Source organism: Rhinolophus hipposideros, assembly GCF_964194185.1.
Source record: "Rhinolophus hipposideros genome assembly, chromosome: 26".
Taxonomy (NCBI): Eukaryota; Metazoa; Chordata; class Mammalia; order Chiroptera; family Rhinolophidae; genus Rhinolophus; species Rhinolophus hipposideros.
This window is the reverse complement of record NC_138072.1, coordinates 13,001,835-13,018,879: the sequence shown is the minus strand read 5'-3', so window position 1 is coordinate 13,018,879 and position 17,045 is coordinate 13,001,835. Positions and strand designations below refer to the sequence as shown.

Below are 17,045 nucleotides of genomic sequence, written 5' to 3'. Positions count from 1 at the left end.
ATAGCTGGGAATTATACAAATAGGGATTTTATAATAGCGGGGATTGAGGACACTTGAGGGCTGGGGCTTGTAGACTCAAATTGTTTTGATTCTTTTGATACCATGTACTATTTTGAAAGTAGTTCACCATATTACACAAAATTTACCGAGGTGACACACTTCGGGTCACCAGGACTGCCAGCCTAACTGATACTAGCTACTTGAGACCAACTATCTACCATCAGACCACAGCCAGTTTCCACTGCAATTAAATGACACGAAACTCTGTCAGCTGAGCTGCTTCTAATACGAGTCAGTGCATCTGAAAAAGGAAGTGGAATGTTGGACACGATTCAAGTCAATAAGTACTTTATTTATGAAGAAGGCTGTGCAGGATTCAGCAGTGTCTAATTTAGGTCCCATGTACAACAGTAAAAATTAAAAATGAGTAATTCAGCTTGCAGTGAAAGATTTCCAGGCATTTTTTTTTTCCTTTCTGTTCTTTTTCTGGTGAAATTTTAAAGTAAGCTCACGCCAACACCCTGGTTAACATATAAAGACAGTAAAGTACAAAAATGTGATAAATACTATTTATTGGGATTAACTGCTCAGGTTATTAGCTGTTTTAATAAAGTAAAACTAGTGAAAATAATATATGAGAAATAGCTTTGTAAAAGCTTTTTCTATGCTATGCTTACAAAATGTCAGACGTCAGTGAAAACGTCCTCAACAATGCGGATACAAGAAACACATTTCCTGTGAGTAAAACTGAACACTGCATGGACAGGCTGACTGAAGCCAGATTAGCTTCTCGAGGCCGTGGGGATATACTTCCCAATTGTATGAGGGTAGTCTTAGTTGAATAATGCAAAACTTCCACCTTATCAGCTACTGTGAGTTTCACAGAGGAATTCCTTTGGCTATGATGACTTTTATTCACTCCAGTTCCACCTTGCCTTTTTGATGCCTCTTCACTCTCGAGTAGGGACTGATTGTATCATCCGTCACAAAATCATACAGTACTTTTATCCAGGAATTGTAGTGGGGGAGGTTGTCATAGTACTCGGCTGCTATTTTCCTCACCTAGAAGAGAAAAAATCCAGCAAGATGAGTAATGAGGGCTGACCAAGTCCTACTGAAGATGACAGACGAATGTCTGACACAAACACTAAGAGAAACCATGAGACCTTTCTCCCTCCTAATTGCTCCAACCAACGAAAAAAACAAATGAAGCAACCTCGGGGAATTCTCAACCAGCAGTTTGTACTTCAACAGTAAAATATACTTGACCCCCTGGGATTACTGACTCTTTCCTATCAAGCTCTCAGGGACAACATATTTGGTTTGTGAAATTTGGCCCTTGGAATCTTTAACGACAAATACATGCAATCCAATCAACTTGCTAGTTTTCAAGCACATACAGCATGGCTGGCATTGTAGGATATAAAGGTAACACCTGACTCCCGCCATTAAGGAACCTGCAGATACATTATTGTAATTAGAAATGCCAATTAGAAATTAAGTACCTATTAAGTGCAATTCTGCCATCGCAAGTGGAAAATGCCTTTTAAAAATGACTATTACCGGTGTGACTGAGAAGCACAACTAATTAGTGCTGAGTAATAATAATGGTTCTATAGCTTCATCAAAATGGACAAAAACGATTCTCATAAATCCCAAAGGAAAACAAAAGACAGAATCCGAGATGGTGAAAAGAGACAGCAACAAAAACAAAGAATGTTGACATTTAAATTCATCCTTCAGTTTGCGAAATGTCATGCTATTTTCTGGTTGTAGAGAAGCAGATGAACATAGCACTCTCAAGGAACAATTAAGCCAGAGATTTCCTCATGCATGTTCTCAGGCAGAAAAACAGAGTGATGTAACACATTTGATCACCATCCTTCAAAACATCCTAAAATTCTTTCATGAGTAAGGATGACCTACAAACCACACACATACAAATCTGCACCCCAACCCACACTGAATTTAAGTCAAAGCCAGTGGCAACCAATTTATGTTAACAACTAGACCAGGAGACACCATCCTTCTGAAAAAGGAAAATGACAGGACCAGTTTAGACCCTGAATAAAAACATTTTGAGTCAAATCTTCATTTCCCGCTCCATTTCATACTGTCTTCTTACTCCTTAGCCAAACCAGCAAACAACCTCAGACCTCTCTAGTCCTTTTTCCTGCTTTTCCTATCAAGGAATACACATCAAGGAGTTGTATCTCAATAAAGCTGTTTAAAAAACCTATTAACTATGTGATAGTCAGATGCAATGTAACTATTGCAATATGACTATTGAGGAAAACAGATTGTGAAAAAGATTCTTTTGTTCATAGGGCAACCAGCTTTCTCTGTAACCTCTTTTAAAAAAAATACATAAAATGTGTATGATTCCTTTATAACTTAAAAAAAATCAAGGAAAACTAACATTTCATACATACATACTTTTTTAGAATTATGGAAACATTTTTGATAATAGAACTGTAAAAATACCCATTTTGAGGAGGGGAAGTCTAATAAGAGAATTTATCAGACAGATAACTAACTGGTTAGGAAAGTGGTCCTTTTGAAGGGGATGAAAGGATGAGGGTCAGAATTTCTTTCATTTACTCCACAAACAATACACTAAAAGTCTACTGTGAGGAAAACAGATGGTCCCTGCCTGCAGAAAGTTGACAGTACGGAAACTGAATTCATTTATTTTGCAGATCAGTTATGTCAGCATCTGACTTCCACAACAAAGCAACACCACAATCTTAGTAAAGCCTATGCAGCTCAACAGTGCAGGAGCTTATGTGAACTTCTGCTTCCTTCACACAGCACTTTCATTTTCCATTTCTGAATTACCTGACAAGTCAGCCGACTTCGCAGACTCCTCAACAGTTCTGAACCCTCAGGGAGATCACTAGGCTTAGGGACCCAGGAGAGTAAACTCTGTAAAATTAGGCTGGTAGACTCAAGACTTACACTCATGTGTTTTTGTGTGTGTGTGTGTGTGTTTTGTTTTTTTTTTTATGAACAGCCTACAAAATATACTAGATTCCTTTTAAAATGAGCAAGTCGAGATTAACTTTGATCATTAGAAGCATCAGAAATTAGAATATGTATCAATCAAATATATGGTGATGGAAGGAGAACTGACTCTGGGTGGTGAACACACAATGGGATTGATTTACAGGTGATGTAATACAGAATTGTACACCTGAAATCTATGTAATTTCACTAACAATTGTCACCCCAATAAATTAAAAAAAAAAAAAGACTCTAAAAAAAAATATATATATATCAAGTCCTTTACTTACCAGAGGAAGGTTTTTTCCGGGAATGTTGGGGAAGTCGTGGTGCTCATTATGGTACCCCACGTTGAAGGTGAGCCAATTCAGAGGTCCATAATACGAGTAAGTTTCATGTCCCTTTAAGAACATGTAATGTTCAGCTATAAAATGTCCAGAAATCGGGTGCAAACCTAGACCAAGTAAGGATGCTGCCAACATGTAGACTAAAGATTTAATTCCCAAAACATAGTAGATTACAACATCAAACATCAACTGGACCACAGTATTGATAATTTCCAGGTAAGTAATTGGTTTGGGGTTAATGAACAGAGGTCGAAAAGCATAAAAGAGAGGCTGAAGAACAACCCATATAAACTTTCTGGAAGTAGTACAGAAGAACCAGCCTTCAAAATCAGTCGGAATATCCACATCGATGCCGTCACCTCCAAGGTAGCGATGATGATCCATATGGTACCTCTTAAAGGAAATTGAATAGGGAACACCAATAGGAAGATTAGCAAACATTCCAAACCAGCGATTCCACATGGCTTTGGAGTGGCCGAAGGCACTATTGTGGGAAACTTCGTGAATAGCCAGAGTCATGGAATGGTTAATACAGCTGCCAAAGGCATACGCCCAAAATATGACCCATTTCCAGTCCAAATCCTTTACTAAGTAAAATGCAAGCAACTGTGTGAGAACCATCATAATGACAATCCATATCAAGTTGGGATCTGGTTTCATCAAGGATTTTATCTCTGGATACTTTGCTGTAAAGAAAAACAAAAAACAAAAAAATCAGGAACCGAGAAAACTACATAGTGGTTCTACAATCATAATTAAATCAACGCCAATTAAATTAACACATTATTTTTTTCGTTTTCCAAACCATTATATGCCCTCTATTAAAGACTTCATCTCCTCAGGAAAGAGTACATTCTAATAAGGTTATTAAAATACGATGTCACAACAAATTGAGAATTTATGGAAGAAAAATTAGTCTCAAAATGTAGACTCTCCAAGGTAAGAGATAGTAAAAGTGCAGTAAATCCATTGTATGTATTTGACAGAATATGTCACACACTTAGGCAAGTGTCCCCTAAGAGCAAAGACAGATTCTTCTGTGGATCCTACCATCCCAGAGATAATGAATGTCTTTGGTTTTACATATGTGTTCTCAAGTATGTTGGTCCAGGAAGGCCAAAATTCTGCAGTAGGACAGGTCATTCAGAATGTTCTTGAAAAGATAAAGAAAGGAAAAGAGCAGCTTCAGTCTCTTCTCTAAATGTGAAACGAAGAATTAAATAAAAGCTTAAACTGTAAAACAGGAAGTGACTTAAATCCAGTTTTATATATAAAGGAAATTAGGGTAGGGTTAGTTCAAGGATTCTTTCCTTTCCCTTTTCCTGTCTCCACTTCCTAACCTCTAATCTTTGTATTAGTTCATTTTGTCCAATATTAATAATTTTATAGGCAATAGACCAAAAAAAGTAATCCTACGCGCCTAAAAGTGAATTAGAGTAAGACTAATTTTCCTGATGTAAATGAAAGGTTGAAATAAGGCATTCATTAAAATATAAGCATTTTAGGAGCAATTTTCCAACGATACAATAACTTCAGTTTATTGGTGGGTAAGTAATAATTCTTTTGATTTAAAACATGTTACTTCTGTTTAGAAAGTGCTCCAGCATTTTTACATTACATAAAACTTGATTAAACTGACATATCTGACAAAGGATAGAAGATATTACACGATTTGCAGGTACTCTAAAATCATGAAACTTATGCATATGCACAGTTCTTTCAGACAGACAAATCAACTTGCTCCAAGTAATTCTGTACCACAATTTTGCAAAGCTGTAATAGATAAAAATCAATACTACAAGAGTGCCAATATAATTAAGTGGGGGGAAAAATAGTCTTTTCAAAAAATAGTGCTGAAACAACTTGTTATCCACATGCAAAAAAAAGAAAATTGGACCTTTCTGACACCGTACACAAAAAATTAACTCAAAATGGATCATAAGCCTAAATATGATACAAGAAAACTATAAAACTCACAACGGAAGTAAATCTTTGTAATATTTATGGGGTTTCTTAGGTACTATACCAAAAGCATAAGGACCAAAAAAATAAATAAAAATTTTTATGTTGTGAATGATACCATGAAGAAAGTGAAAAGACAACCCACAGAATGGGAAGAAGTGTTTGCAAATCATATATCTCAGAAGTGACTTGTTTCTGGAATACATAAAGAACTCAAACTCTTACAATTAATAATCCAGTTGCAAAGAATCTGAATAGACATTTCTCCAAAGCAGCTATACAGATGGCCAATAAGCACATGAAATATTCAACATTATTACCATGTTTCCCGGAAAATAAGACCTAGCCGGACAATCAGCTCTAATGTGTCTTTTGGAGCAAAAATTAATGTAAGACCTGGTATTATACCCGATCTTATAGTAAAATAAGAACACGTCTTATATTAATTTTTGCTCCAAAAGACGCATTAGAGCTGATTGTCTAGCTATAAATTTTCGGGGAAACACGGTAGTCATTAGGAAAATGTAAATTGAAACCACAATGCAATACCACTTCACACCCACTAGTAGAATGGCTGTAATAAAAAAGACAAGTAATAACGAGGACGTGGAGAAACATACACAATGCTGGTGACCATGTGAAATGGTGCAGCTGGTTTAGAAAACAGTTTGGCAGTTCCTCAAAATGTCAAGCATCGAGTTAGTAAGGACCCAGCAGTTCCACTCCTCGGTAGCTAACCCAAGAGAAATGAAAACGTACAGCCATACAATACCTTGTATGTGATTTGTCACAGCAGCATTGTTCATAATAGTCAAAAGCAACCCAAAACAACCCAAAAGCCTACCACATGATGAATGGATAAATGAAATATGGCTTGTCCGTACAGTGGAATATTATTCGGCCACAAAACAGAATGGAGGACTGATAGAAACTACAGTATGGATGAACCTTGAAAACAGGCTAAATGAAAGACGTCAGTCACAAAACACCAAGTATTGTACGATTTCATTTGTAAGAAATATCCAGAATAGGCAAATCTATAGAAGTAGAAAGTAGATTAGTGGTTGCCTGGGACTGGGAGGTGGGAACGGGGAACATGGGACTGCTGAAAGTATAGGGTTTCCTTTTGGGAGTGACAAAATGTTCTAAAAATTAGATTGTAGTGATAGTTACACAACTCTGTGAATACACTAAAAAAACACTGAATGGTACACTTTAAATAGGTGGATTTTGTAGTTTGTGAATTATATCTTAATAAAGCTGTTAAAAATACTATTTCCCTGTGGAAGTATAGCAGTATAAGGAACATTGCTTGTGATTTATTATTTGACTCACAAATAATGGTCTAATCCCAAGCCTTCATTAATTTCAAATGGATGCCTTTTAATATAACGCTAAATTTAATGTACAGGTGTTGGTTGTTAAACAACATATTGATGCTTTCTCATGACTCTCTCCCCTATAAACCTGACAAATTTCAGAAACACCTCTTATCATTTACATATAATTTAAACAAATCTCCAGATTCTTCTCTTTCCTGATACTCTATCTCCACCCCTGCAATGGAACACTGAGCAGTATTTACACCTGGGAAAATAATTATATTTTCATTGAAAAATATGGAGTCCTTGGAACTTTTCAACTGAAATGGTTCCATGATAAGTTTGTGGGGGGAATAAAAGCTCCGTGTTGAAATAAGCACCAATGAGCACCTTTTTCCTCCACGATTCTCTGAATATTAGATAGCTAAGATCCAGCATTCAGGAGTTCGTTTTTATAGGTGGACACCTGATTATTCATATGCAACATGTTATCAGGGATAGGTACAACATGCTATCTCTTCTGTGTGATTTGCAAAATACACCTTTTAATTAAAAATAGAAAGCATCCAAGAACCAAAGTCTCTTAAAGGGCTATGCTTAATAGCAACTGTAAAGGTTCAAGCTCCCAATTCCAATTCACTTTTTAAAAATCCATTTCAACGGGCTCCACTAACCCTTTTTTATAAAAACATGAAATTTCTCACTTTAGATCCCTCCAGCAAAAATCAGGGGCTTGCTTTTTGTTTTCACTGGGCAAGTGGATGCTGAGAAGAAAAGCTAGGAACATACTGTGTATGAGAAAGAATTCCTCTCCAACTTACCACCAATTCGTTTCCTGACTTTTGGAGCAATAGCAGAGGTTCAAAGCATGTGCTTTGGAGGTAATCTAATGCAAACTAGAATCCTCCTCTAACATTTACTTATTAACTCTTAGCTCATTTTTTTAAAACAGCGATAACATCGACCTAGTTGTTGGGAGGATTAAATTGGGTAATGTTTGTAAAGCACACAACGCAATGCCTACCGTATCATTAAGAGTAACCTGGGAGAGAGAAGCCCATTCTCTGTAGGACACAGCAGCTCCAAATAGCTGAGTGCGTTGCACCTCTGGAGAGTTGACCACGGCCTAGTTAGCCTGGTGCAAAGGACCCCACATTAGCAGCCAGGGGACCAGCAGGCTGATCTTGGCAACACTTCCATACTTCAGTCTTTTCATCCACAAAACCGGGGTGGATGAAAACTACGTCTGACTCGCCCGTCCCCGCGTCCCCGGCTTGTGCGGATCAATGAGACAACCCGCGTGTGCACGGCGGGACTAGTCCCACCCGAGAGGTGCCAGGGATCCCAGGGGTGACCCAGGGCCGCGGCGGCGGCCGCGCTGGCCCGAGAGCAGGGCGGCATCTGCCAGCGTGAGCCCCGCTGGCGCGAGCTCCGATGCTGCAGGACCACGCCTCGCCTCGCACGCGCCCGCAGTCCGGCTCGGCCCGGGCCCACGAGGGGAGAGAGGGAGGAGGAGGAGGACACAGCGCCCCCCGGGGGGGCACGGGGATCTCCAAGCGACAGGATCCACCCAACGGTGGCCTAGCGAGGGGATCGGGCTCTCCGCAAACCCTCGCCCCCACCGGACGCCTGCGCCTCCCGGAGGACGGGCCAGAGCCGCGCGGCGGAGCGGGCGCGCGGGGACCCTCCCTTCCCCCCCCCAGACCCACGCCCAGGGTTGCCGAGCTCAGCAGCTCAGGCCCGGGGCCTCGCCGGCCTCTCCGGGGCAGCCGGGAGGCGGGGGGACGCGGAAAGGGCCCGCTCGTAACGGGCCTGGGGCTCCCACGGGCGCGCAGGGCCCGCACGGGGAGAGCGCGCCCCGGCGGCGGGAGGCCGCGCACGCACATAACGGGGCACGGCGCCGGACCTCACCCAGGATCTCCCGGCGCCGATCGGCGTGGGGCTGGTCGGTGTACACCCACTCGAAGTCCTCCCGCGACACGCGGCTCCCCATGGCGGCGGCGGCGGCGGCTGGCAGACCCGCTCCTGGCTCTCGCTCCCGGCCCGCGTCCTCCGAGGCGGCGGCGGCGGCGGCGCGGCTCTGGTCAGCCGGCGGCAGGCGGAGTGGAGGGGCTGACGGCGTGGGGGCGGAGTCTCCAGGCCCCGCCCCGGCCCGGCCCCGCCCCGCCCCGCCCCCAGCCGGCCCGCGAGGTGCGTGACCCTGCGGGCGGCGGCCGGGCGGTGGTGCGCGGCGCTCCCGGGTCCCCGCCCGCCGCTGGGGCGCCGCAGCGGGGCGACGCGGGGGTCTGAGTTCGGCGACGAGGCCACCGGCTGGGCAGCCGCGTCCTGCGCGTCCCGGCTCCCTGTGGCCCGGCCTGCCGGTGCCCGCACCCGAGCCCGGGAAAAGGTGAAAGAGGAAGGAAAGGGCCCACGTTAGACGAGGCTCCGCTTTCGCGCTTCCGGGAAGGCTGGCGCTCGGTCACGAGGATCCCCGGTGATTAGTAAGTGGCCGCCGGCCCACGTGTACTTGTGAAAAGCACAGAGTTCCCTGAGCCATGATGGTGGCTGCCTCCTGGAAATACTGCCGCAGCCGGATATGCGGGGTGTGTGGCCGTGACAACTGTTGGAGAACAAGGGAAACGCTGTCGGGGAGAGGGAAACGCGGCGAGGGGTGCCTCTTGCCTGAACGACTCTGGGGGCTCCACGTGTCTTCCGAGACGCTCACCCCCCTTACGTCTGTCACAGAGGCCTCGGAACCACAGCCTCTTCCTCAAAGACGACATGTTGTTTCCAAATTGGTCACCACTTCCCCGTTAAGGAAGAAACGTCAACTATGTGGTGATGGAAGGAGAACTGACTCTGGGTGGTGAACACCCAATGGGATTTATAGACGATGTAATACAGAATTGTACACCTGAAATCTATGTAAATTTACTAACAATGGTCACCCCAATAAAATTAATTAAAAAAAAAAAAAAGAAAGAAACGTGGACAAAAAGGAAGAAAGCCAGACGTGGTCTGTGTGCCCGATGAAAGCGCACACACACACACATCTCATCCAGCGCCTACATCCCACTGCTACTGGATAGAAAACAGGGCAGCGCAGAATGGTAAACTGATGCAATCGGCAAGATCCTGACGGGGAAACTAAGTTCTTTGAGAGCCAGGGGGAAAAAAGGGGGAACCCTAGAGATGAAAAGGGGCTTCATCGATATGCCACCCCATTGCGATGTGTTGACCTTATTTTGATTCTGAGTCAGATGATCCACGTTTTAAAAAAAAAAATTGATAGATCATTTCAATATCGTTCGGATCTGTGGCAATATTAAATTATTAATCGCTTCAGTGTGATAATAGTATTATGCGGTGCTTGTAGTTTTTTTTTTTTAAGTCCGTATCTTTTAGAGAGTCATGGGGGGAGAGCTCACTAACCTAAACACGAACCAATACTATGGTCCAGTTGTCCCTCAGTATCCGTGGGTGATCGGTGGCAGACCCCCGTGGATGCTGGAGACTCAGGTCCCTTACATACAATGGTACAGCGTGCATGTCACCTGCACACATCCTCCCATATACACGAACTCATCTCTAGATTGCTTATAATATCTAATACAATGCTATGTAAATATTTGTTATGCTGTATTGTTTAGGGAATCATGACAAGAAATGTAAGTCTGTATATGTTTAGTACAGACGTAGGTCTAACGACATAGCCCACGTCATGTACTATGCATGTGCATAAAATTGTGCAACAAGATAATTTTTTTCCAAATATTTTAAATCTTCCGTTGGTTGAAACCACAGAGGCAGACCCCATGGATGTGAAGGGCCCAACTGTATAGGCAATGAACCATACAGTGTTATACTATACCATCAGTCAAAAGAATGAGGAAGTTCTTTTTTTTTTTTAATGTTTTTTTTTTAAATTAAATTTATTGGGGTGACATGTGTTAGTAAAGTTACATAGATTTCAGGTGTACAATTCTGTATTACATCGTCTATAAATCCCATTGTGTGTTCACCACCCAGAGTCAGTTCTCCTTCCATCACCATATATTTGATCCCCCTTACCCTCATCAATCAACCCCCACCCCCCTTACCCTCTGGTAACCACTAAATTATTGTCTGTGTCTATGAGTTTTTGTTTCTCATTTGTTTGTCTTGTTCTTTTTGGTTTATATACCACATATCAGTGAAATCATAGGGTTCTCTGCTTTTTCTGTCTGACTTATTTCACTTAGCATTATACTCTCAAGATCCATCCATGTTGTCACAAATGCTCCTGTATCGTCTTTCCTTAACGCCGAATAGTATTCCATTGTGTATATGTACCACAACTTCTTTATCCATTCATCTATCGAATGAGGAAGTTCTTAATGTGTTAATACGAATTCATCTCCAAGTTGTGCTATTAAATGCAAAACACCAGGTATGGGGGGCGGGGAGAGTGTATGTGTAATACACATATATGTTTCCTTGGATATACATAAAACATATTTAGAAAGACTCCCATGAAATGATTATATTGTAGGAGAGTAAATGGGAGTCTAAGGGAAAAAGTTGGGAGGGAATGTTTTCATTAAACCCCCACCCCCTTTTTTTTTTTTACCTTTTACATTTGAATGGAATGTGGATTTTGACATTCTAAAAAGAGGAAAAGAATTTGGCTCTAGCATTGTTGTGGGGATTGACAAATATTTTAATTACACATAGGCATGTTTCTTTGGTTTGGACTTTTAAAAGTTCTTAATGTGTTATCTGACTTTCATATCGTTTCTTGCTCTTGCCAGGTGATTTGTCTTCAGGCAATCATACCAGTTCTTCTAGAAAGACTCTATCCAGTCTGCTGTGAAAAGCTGTGGTGAGTTCCAGTAGTTCCTGATGACATTAGGAAATTTCAGGCAAGGTAATTTTCACATTACACTTTTGAAATCAAGGTGTCCTTCCATGTAGATTTTTTTCATTTTCCATTTGTTTCAATTTTGAATGGGAAATTCATTTTTAAGGCTATTTTGGTAATGATACAGTTGAGATCTAATAATGGTATTGAAAATGCAGCCCGTGGGTGCGTTTACTAACTTCAATTCGTAGAAGAGTAATTACAGAAGGCATTCTTTATTCACTTCCAATGAACCTTAATCATAATAATAACAACTTTTATGTCATCTAGTCCTTAACACCAAATAAAAAACAGCTCTTCCAGTCAGGAGTTAATTGCCAATAAATATCTTTTCTTCCTTATTTTAGAATGTGTTGTTTAATTAGAAAACCAGCACATATAAATTAACAGAACAGCTTCCGCATTCGTCTATAATTAAGGCCGACAGTGTGGTGAGGGCAGCGCTGTACCTTGCCTGTCCTGTTGTCTGCTCTGCTGGTCTCATTCAATCTATCTGTTGTGGCCCAGTTTGAGGGCATCATGTCCCCTGAACTCCAAGTTTCTTCCAGCCGCAGCCTCCTCCAGGCTTCTGGACTTCACTTCTTTGAAGGGATGGTGGTGTCTCTCAGCTGATTTCCTCATCCCTGAGGGGTTGGTTGTACAGGATTCTGTGGGTTTGTCCTCAGGCCCATCAATTTGGACACTTCCCTTAAATGTCTAATCTAATCTAATCTAATCTTTCTAAGTATCTTGTGGAAACTGGGGCCTTGCTGTGAGATTTTAGTCTCTCTGTTTATACCATGAAAGCTAGGAAATGATGCCCTTTTCCTGGCTGCCACTCAACTTAACTGGAATGCAAGATTGGTAGAAAAGCAGGTTAAAGGAGGAAATTATATGATCATCTCAAATGAAGCAGAAATAAGTTTGATACAATTCAGTATCGAATGGCAATATCTATAGGAAAACCAATCAAATTATTAGAATAAAATAAGAGAATTTAGCAAGGGTGCTAAATGAAAAATCAATGTACAAAAATCTTTTGTGTTTTTTTATTGAAGTATAATTGACATACATATATTAGTTTCAGGTGTACAACCTGATTTGTATACATTGCAAAATAAGTCTAGTTAATATCTGTCACATACATAGTTACAGAATTTTTTTCCTTGTGATAAGAACTTGTATTGTTGGGACAACAGCATGTAGAAATGTAAAATGTTCGACAGTAACAGCATAAAAGACGTGATGGGAGCAAAGCTGCCTTGGAGTAAGGGAATGACACCAGATGGTAACTCAAATCTACAGAAACAAATTAAGAGAACTACAAATGTTAAATAAGACAGTATAACAAACTCTGCATATGCTTTCTTTTCTTTCAGTTTCTTTACCAGGCATAAAATTACATAAAATAGGAGTCATAATAGTGATTTTGGATTTGTAACATATATAGATGTAATATATTTAACAATAATAGCACAAAACAGAGGAAAAGAAAATAAAACTAGAATTAGAATAAACTTGAAATATTCTAAGTTAATATGTATATGGTAAGCCCTAGAGCAACCACTGTGAACGTAACAAAAACATAAAATGAAAAAAAATAAAGGAGTTAAAATGTTACACAAGAAAATATTCACTTAATGAAAAAGAAAGCAATAGGAAAGGATTAGAGGGCATAAAAAGACCAGAGACATACAGAAAACAAAAATAAAATAGCAAATGTAAATGTAACTAGATCAGAAATAACATTAAATGTGAATGAATTAACAATTCAATCAAAAGGCAGATTGACAGACTAGATTTTTAAAAAGTAAGATGCAACTATGTGGTGACTTCAGACACACTTCAGATTCAGAAATACAAATAAGTTGAAAATAAAAGAATGGGAAAAGATATGTCATGTAAACAGTGGCAATAAGAAAGCTGGAGTAGTTTTATTTTATTGATTGATTGATTGATTGATTGATTGGGGAAGGGGAACAGGACTTTACTGGGGAACAGTGTGTACTTCCAGGACTTTTTTCCAAGTCAAGTTGTCCTTTCAATCTTAGTTGTGGAGGGTACCATTCAGCTTTCAACTTGTCCTTTCAATCTTAGTTTGTGGAGGGCGCAGCTCAGCTCCAGGTCTAGTTGCCGTTGCTAGTTGCAGGGGGCACAGCCCACCGTCCCTTGCGGGAGTCGAACCGGCAACCTTGTGGTTGAGAGCCTGCGCTCCAACCAACTGAGCCTTCTGGGAGGCAGCTCAGCTCAAGGTGCCATGTTTAATCTTAGTTGCAGGGGGCGCTGCCCACCATCCCTTGCGGGAGTCGAGCAATTGAACTGGCAACCTTGTGGTTGAGAGCCCACTGGCCCGTGTGGGAATCCAACCGGCAGCCTTCAGAGTTAGGAGCACGGAGTTCCAACAGCCTGAGCCACCGGGCCGGCCCTGGAGTAGTTTTATTAATATCAGACACAATAGACTTTAAAACAAACAAACAGAAAATGTTACTAGGTATGATAAAGGGGTTAATCCATTAGGATATGCACCTAAGAACAGAACCCCAAAACACATGAAGCACAACTGATAGAATTGAAGGGACAAGTAGACAATTCAACAGTAATAGCTGGAGACATCAATACCCCACTTCTACTAATGAATACAACAAGTACAGAGATGATCCACAAGGGAATAGAAGGCTTGAAAACACTATAAACCCATTAGACCTAACAAAATATCAATAGAACACTCTACACAAAAACAGCACAATACACATTTCTTCTCGGGTGCACATGGAACATTGTCTAGAATATACCAGATTTTAGGCCATAAAACAAACTTCAGAAAACTTACAAGGATTGCAGTCATGTGAAATATTTTTTCTATTCTGACCACAATGGAAAGAAATTAAAAGTCAAAAAAAGAAAGAAATTTGGGAAATTCTTATACGTTCTGGATATTAATCCTTTAGAAGATACATGATTTGCAAATATTTACTCCCATTCTGTGGGTGGCCTTTTTAACTCTGTTGATAATGTCTTTTGAGCCACAAAATTTTTTAATTTTTATAAAGTCCAATTTGTATGTTTTTTTCTTTTGGTACTTGTGCATTTGGTGTCGTTTCCAAGAAATCATTTCCAAGTCTAAAGTCATGAAGATTTTGCCTTATGTTTTCTCCTAAGAGTTTTATAGTTTTAGGTCTTATATTTATGTCATGGATCTATTTTGAGTTCATTTTTGTATATAGTCTTAGGTAAGGGTCCAATTTTGTTCTTTTTCATGTGGATATACAATTTCCTAGGACCATTTGTTGAAAAGACTCTGTTTTCCTCATTGAAGGCTCTTTGCACCCTTGTCAAGAATCATTGCCCATTTTGCAAGGGTTTATATCTGGACTTTCTGTTGTATTTCATTAGTCTATGTGTCTGTCTTTATACCAATACCTCACTGTTTTGATTACTGTAGCTTTGTAGTAAGATTTGAAATCAGGAAGTGTGAGTATTCCAGCTTTGTTCTTCTTTTGCAGGATTGATTTTGGCTATTAGGGTTCCCTTGAGAATTCATATGAATGTTAGGAGGACTTAACCAGGGCAATTAGGTAAGCAAATGAAATAAAAGGCATCCAGATCGATGAGGAAAAGGTAAAATTATCTCACTCGCAGATGACACAATCTTGTATATCAAAAATCCTAAAGAATCCACTAAAAAAATAAACTCCTATGAGAACAAATAAATTGAGTTTAGCAAGGCTGCAAGAGTCAGGATCAATGGGGAAAAAAATCGCTTGCGTTTCTATCCTAGCAATGAACAATCTGAAAATTAAGTAACAGTTTCATATACGGTAGCACCAAAAAGAATAAAATGCTTAGAATTAAGTTAATAAAAGAAGTGTGAAAACTTATACTCTGAAAACTATAAAATATTGTTGAAAGAAATTCAAGACCTTAAATAAGTGGGAAGACATTCTACATTCAAGGACTGAAAGATTGAATATTGTAAGATGGAAATACTTTCAAATTGATCTACAGATTCAACGGGATTGCTTGGGGATCCTTTCAGGGGGGAGGGCCTTGAACTCACAACTAAACATGCTTGAACTTACATATGTGTTAAGGCGCAAGGAGTGCTGAAGAGGCCCCTCTCTTCAGACTAGCAGGTGCAGCCCAAGGCCCCCTTCCATCAGACCTCTGAGCCCAAGGTGGAGAAGAGTGAGCAGTTCAAGGCTGTGTCTCCCCTGTGACTCTCAGGGAGGCAGTGTGGCGTAGCGCCAAAAGTCCCGCGACCCTTAGGAGAGAGGTTTAAGTGACTCGGAGTTGTCATTATCAAGGCGTGCGGGCTGTGCAAACCACAAGTATTCCGGTGAGGAAAAAGGTGTTACCTCATCGCCAAGGTCTCCTTTTGTTCTAGGATTCTGAGAGATGCCAAAACTAAGATTGATTGAAAATAAATTTCTCCAGGAAACTAGAAAACCTGTAAGAGTAGACAAATTTGTTTCTGTGCTTAAAAAGAAATTTTATATATATGAAGTACAGAAACATTTAAAGCACGAAAACCAATTTGTGTGTGTGTGTGTGTGTATTTAAAGCAGACACAAGCTTTAAGAAAACACGCAGTCAACGCATCATATACATATAATCTGTATCTGTTTATTGCCTTAGTGCCATATCTATGTCTCCATACATCACTACTATTTATTATTACCTGGGCTTACTATGTGCTGCGTACTGTGTTTACCCCTTGACATTCATTCCTTTATTGTCCTCTTACAAGGATGACACAAACCGCATTTCACAGCTGCTGTGGGAACGGAGGGGAGCTGTGATGGCAGCACCTGGGGTTCTAGAAATTGGCTATGTGAAGAGCTAAAGCACTTTCTTATAAGCTTGCTCCAACCCTCCAAAGGAAGAGTAAGCATTTTCAGCCCTTCCTTCTTTCCTCTCCCCACCAAATATTCTTCTTTTACTTGGCTTTGAGAAGACAGAGGTTTTCCCTTAGTCTTAAGGCAGAAGGGCACACCTTAGGTTTTGCATCGCTGGAGCCAATTTTATTATTTACACTGCTGCTTCAGATTCTGATAGGAAACTGACTTTTGTGTAATCCAAAGAAAAAGGGTAAAAGAGAATTTACAGAAAATGGGAAAATTGAGAAAATTGAAAACTATTTAGTCGATTGGAATTGTATGAAAAGAATTTATTGAATTTTGGGAAGTTTATCTTTGGTTTGTATTTCCTTTCCAGTCATAATTTATACTTTTTTTTTGCCTAAACATCCACCACTCGTTTTATTCTCCTCACAACTTTTATAATTTTGCTTTGAGGAAATGACTCACCAAAACCAAAAAGGAATATATACAAGCAAGTTGAGACATTTTTTCTGGACAGAAGAGTCATCTTTAAGAGTTGTTTCAAGAATTAACACAGGAAAATTCATAAAGGATAAAGACGTCATTTAAAGAAAAGCAGTAACATTGGGAAAGATCCTTGGTTTCCTAACCATGTGAATTTATTAGGTGACAACTAAGCCACCTGAACGATATAGAAATGAAGCTTTCTACCTTCTGAAGACTGGGAGACAAC

At 40.5% G+C, this 17,045-nt stretch overlaps 2 protein-coding genes across 3 annotated transcripts in view; one reads left to right on the top strand and one right to left on the bottom strand.

Moving 5' to 3' along the window:
* Window positions 1–326: 326 nt before the first annotated feature.
* DEGS1 (delta 4-desaturase, sphingolipid 1) lies at window positions 327–8,844 on the bottom strand. Its single transcript, XM_081039079.1, has 3 exons — window positions 8,546–8,844; window positions 3,294–4,036; window positions 327–1,062 (listed from the first exon to the last, which is right to left on the bottom strand). Exons 1-3 carry the CDS (start codon window positions 8,625–8,627, stop codon window positions 916–918), a joined length of 972 nt encoding a protein of 323 aa, XP_080895205.1. The 5' UTR covers window positions 8,628–8,844; the 3' UTR covers window positions 327–915.
* Window positions 8,814–17,045, top strand: part of TP53BP2 (tumor protein p53 binding protein 2) — a 144,978-nt gene continuing 136,746 nt past the window's right edge. The window contains exons 1-2 of one of the 2 annotated variants that reach the window (XM_081039072.1): window positions 8,814–9,114; window positions 11,404–11,519. The gene's annotated coding sequence lies outside the window, so the exon portion shown is untranslated. The remainder of the gene's footprint in view (window positions 9,115–11,403; window positions 11,520–17,045) is intronic. The other variant, XM_081039073.1, reaches the window with a different exon arrangement.

What these genes read in the sequence shown, in the direction of transcription:
- DEGS1 (XM_081039079.1), bottom strand. Translation starts at nt 8,627, where the DNA reads ATGGGGAGCCGCGTGTCGCGGGAGGACTTCGAGTGGGTGTACACCGAC. An exon ending in TCGGCGCCGGGAGATCCTGG is followed by an intron (nt 4,037 to 8,545) that starts GTGAGGTCCGGC and finishes TTTTCTTTACAG; the next exon opens with CAAAGTATCCAGAGATAAAA. An exon ending in CCGGAAAAAACCTTCCTCTG is followed by an intron (nt 1,063 to 3,293) that starts GTAAGTAAAGGA and finishes TTTCTCTTCTAG; the next exon opens with GTGAGGAAAATAGCAGCCGA.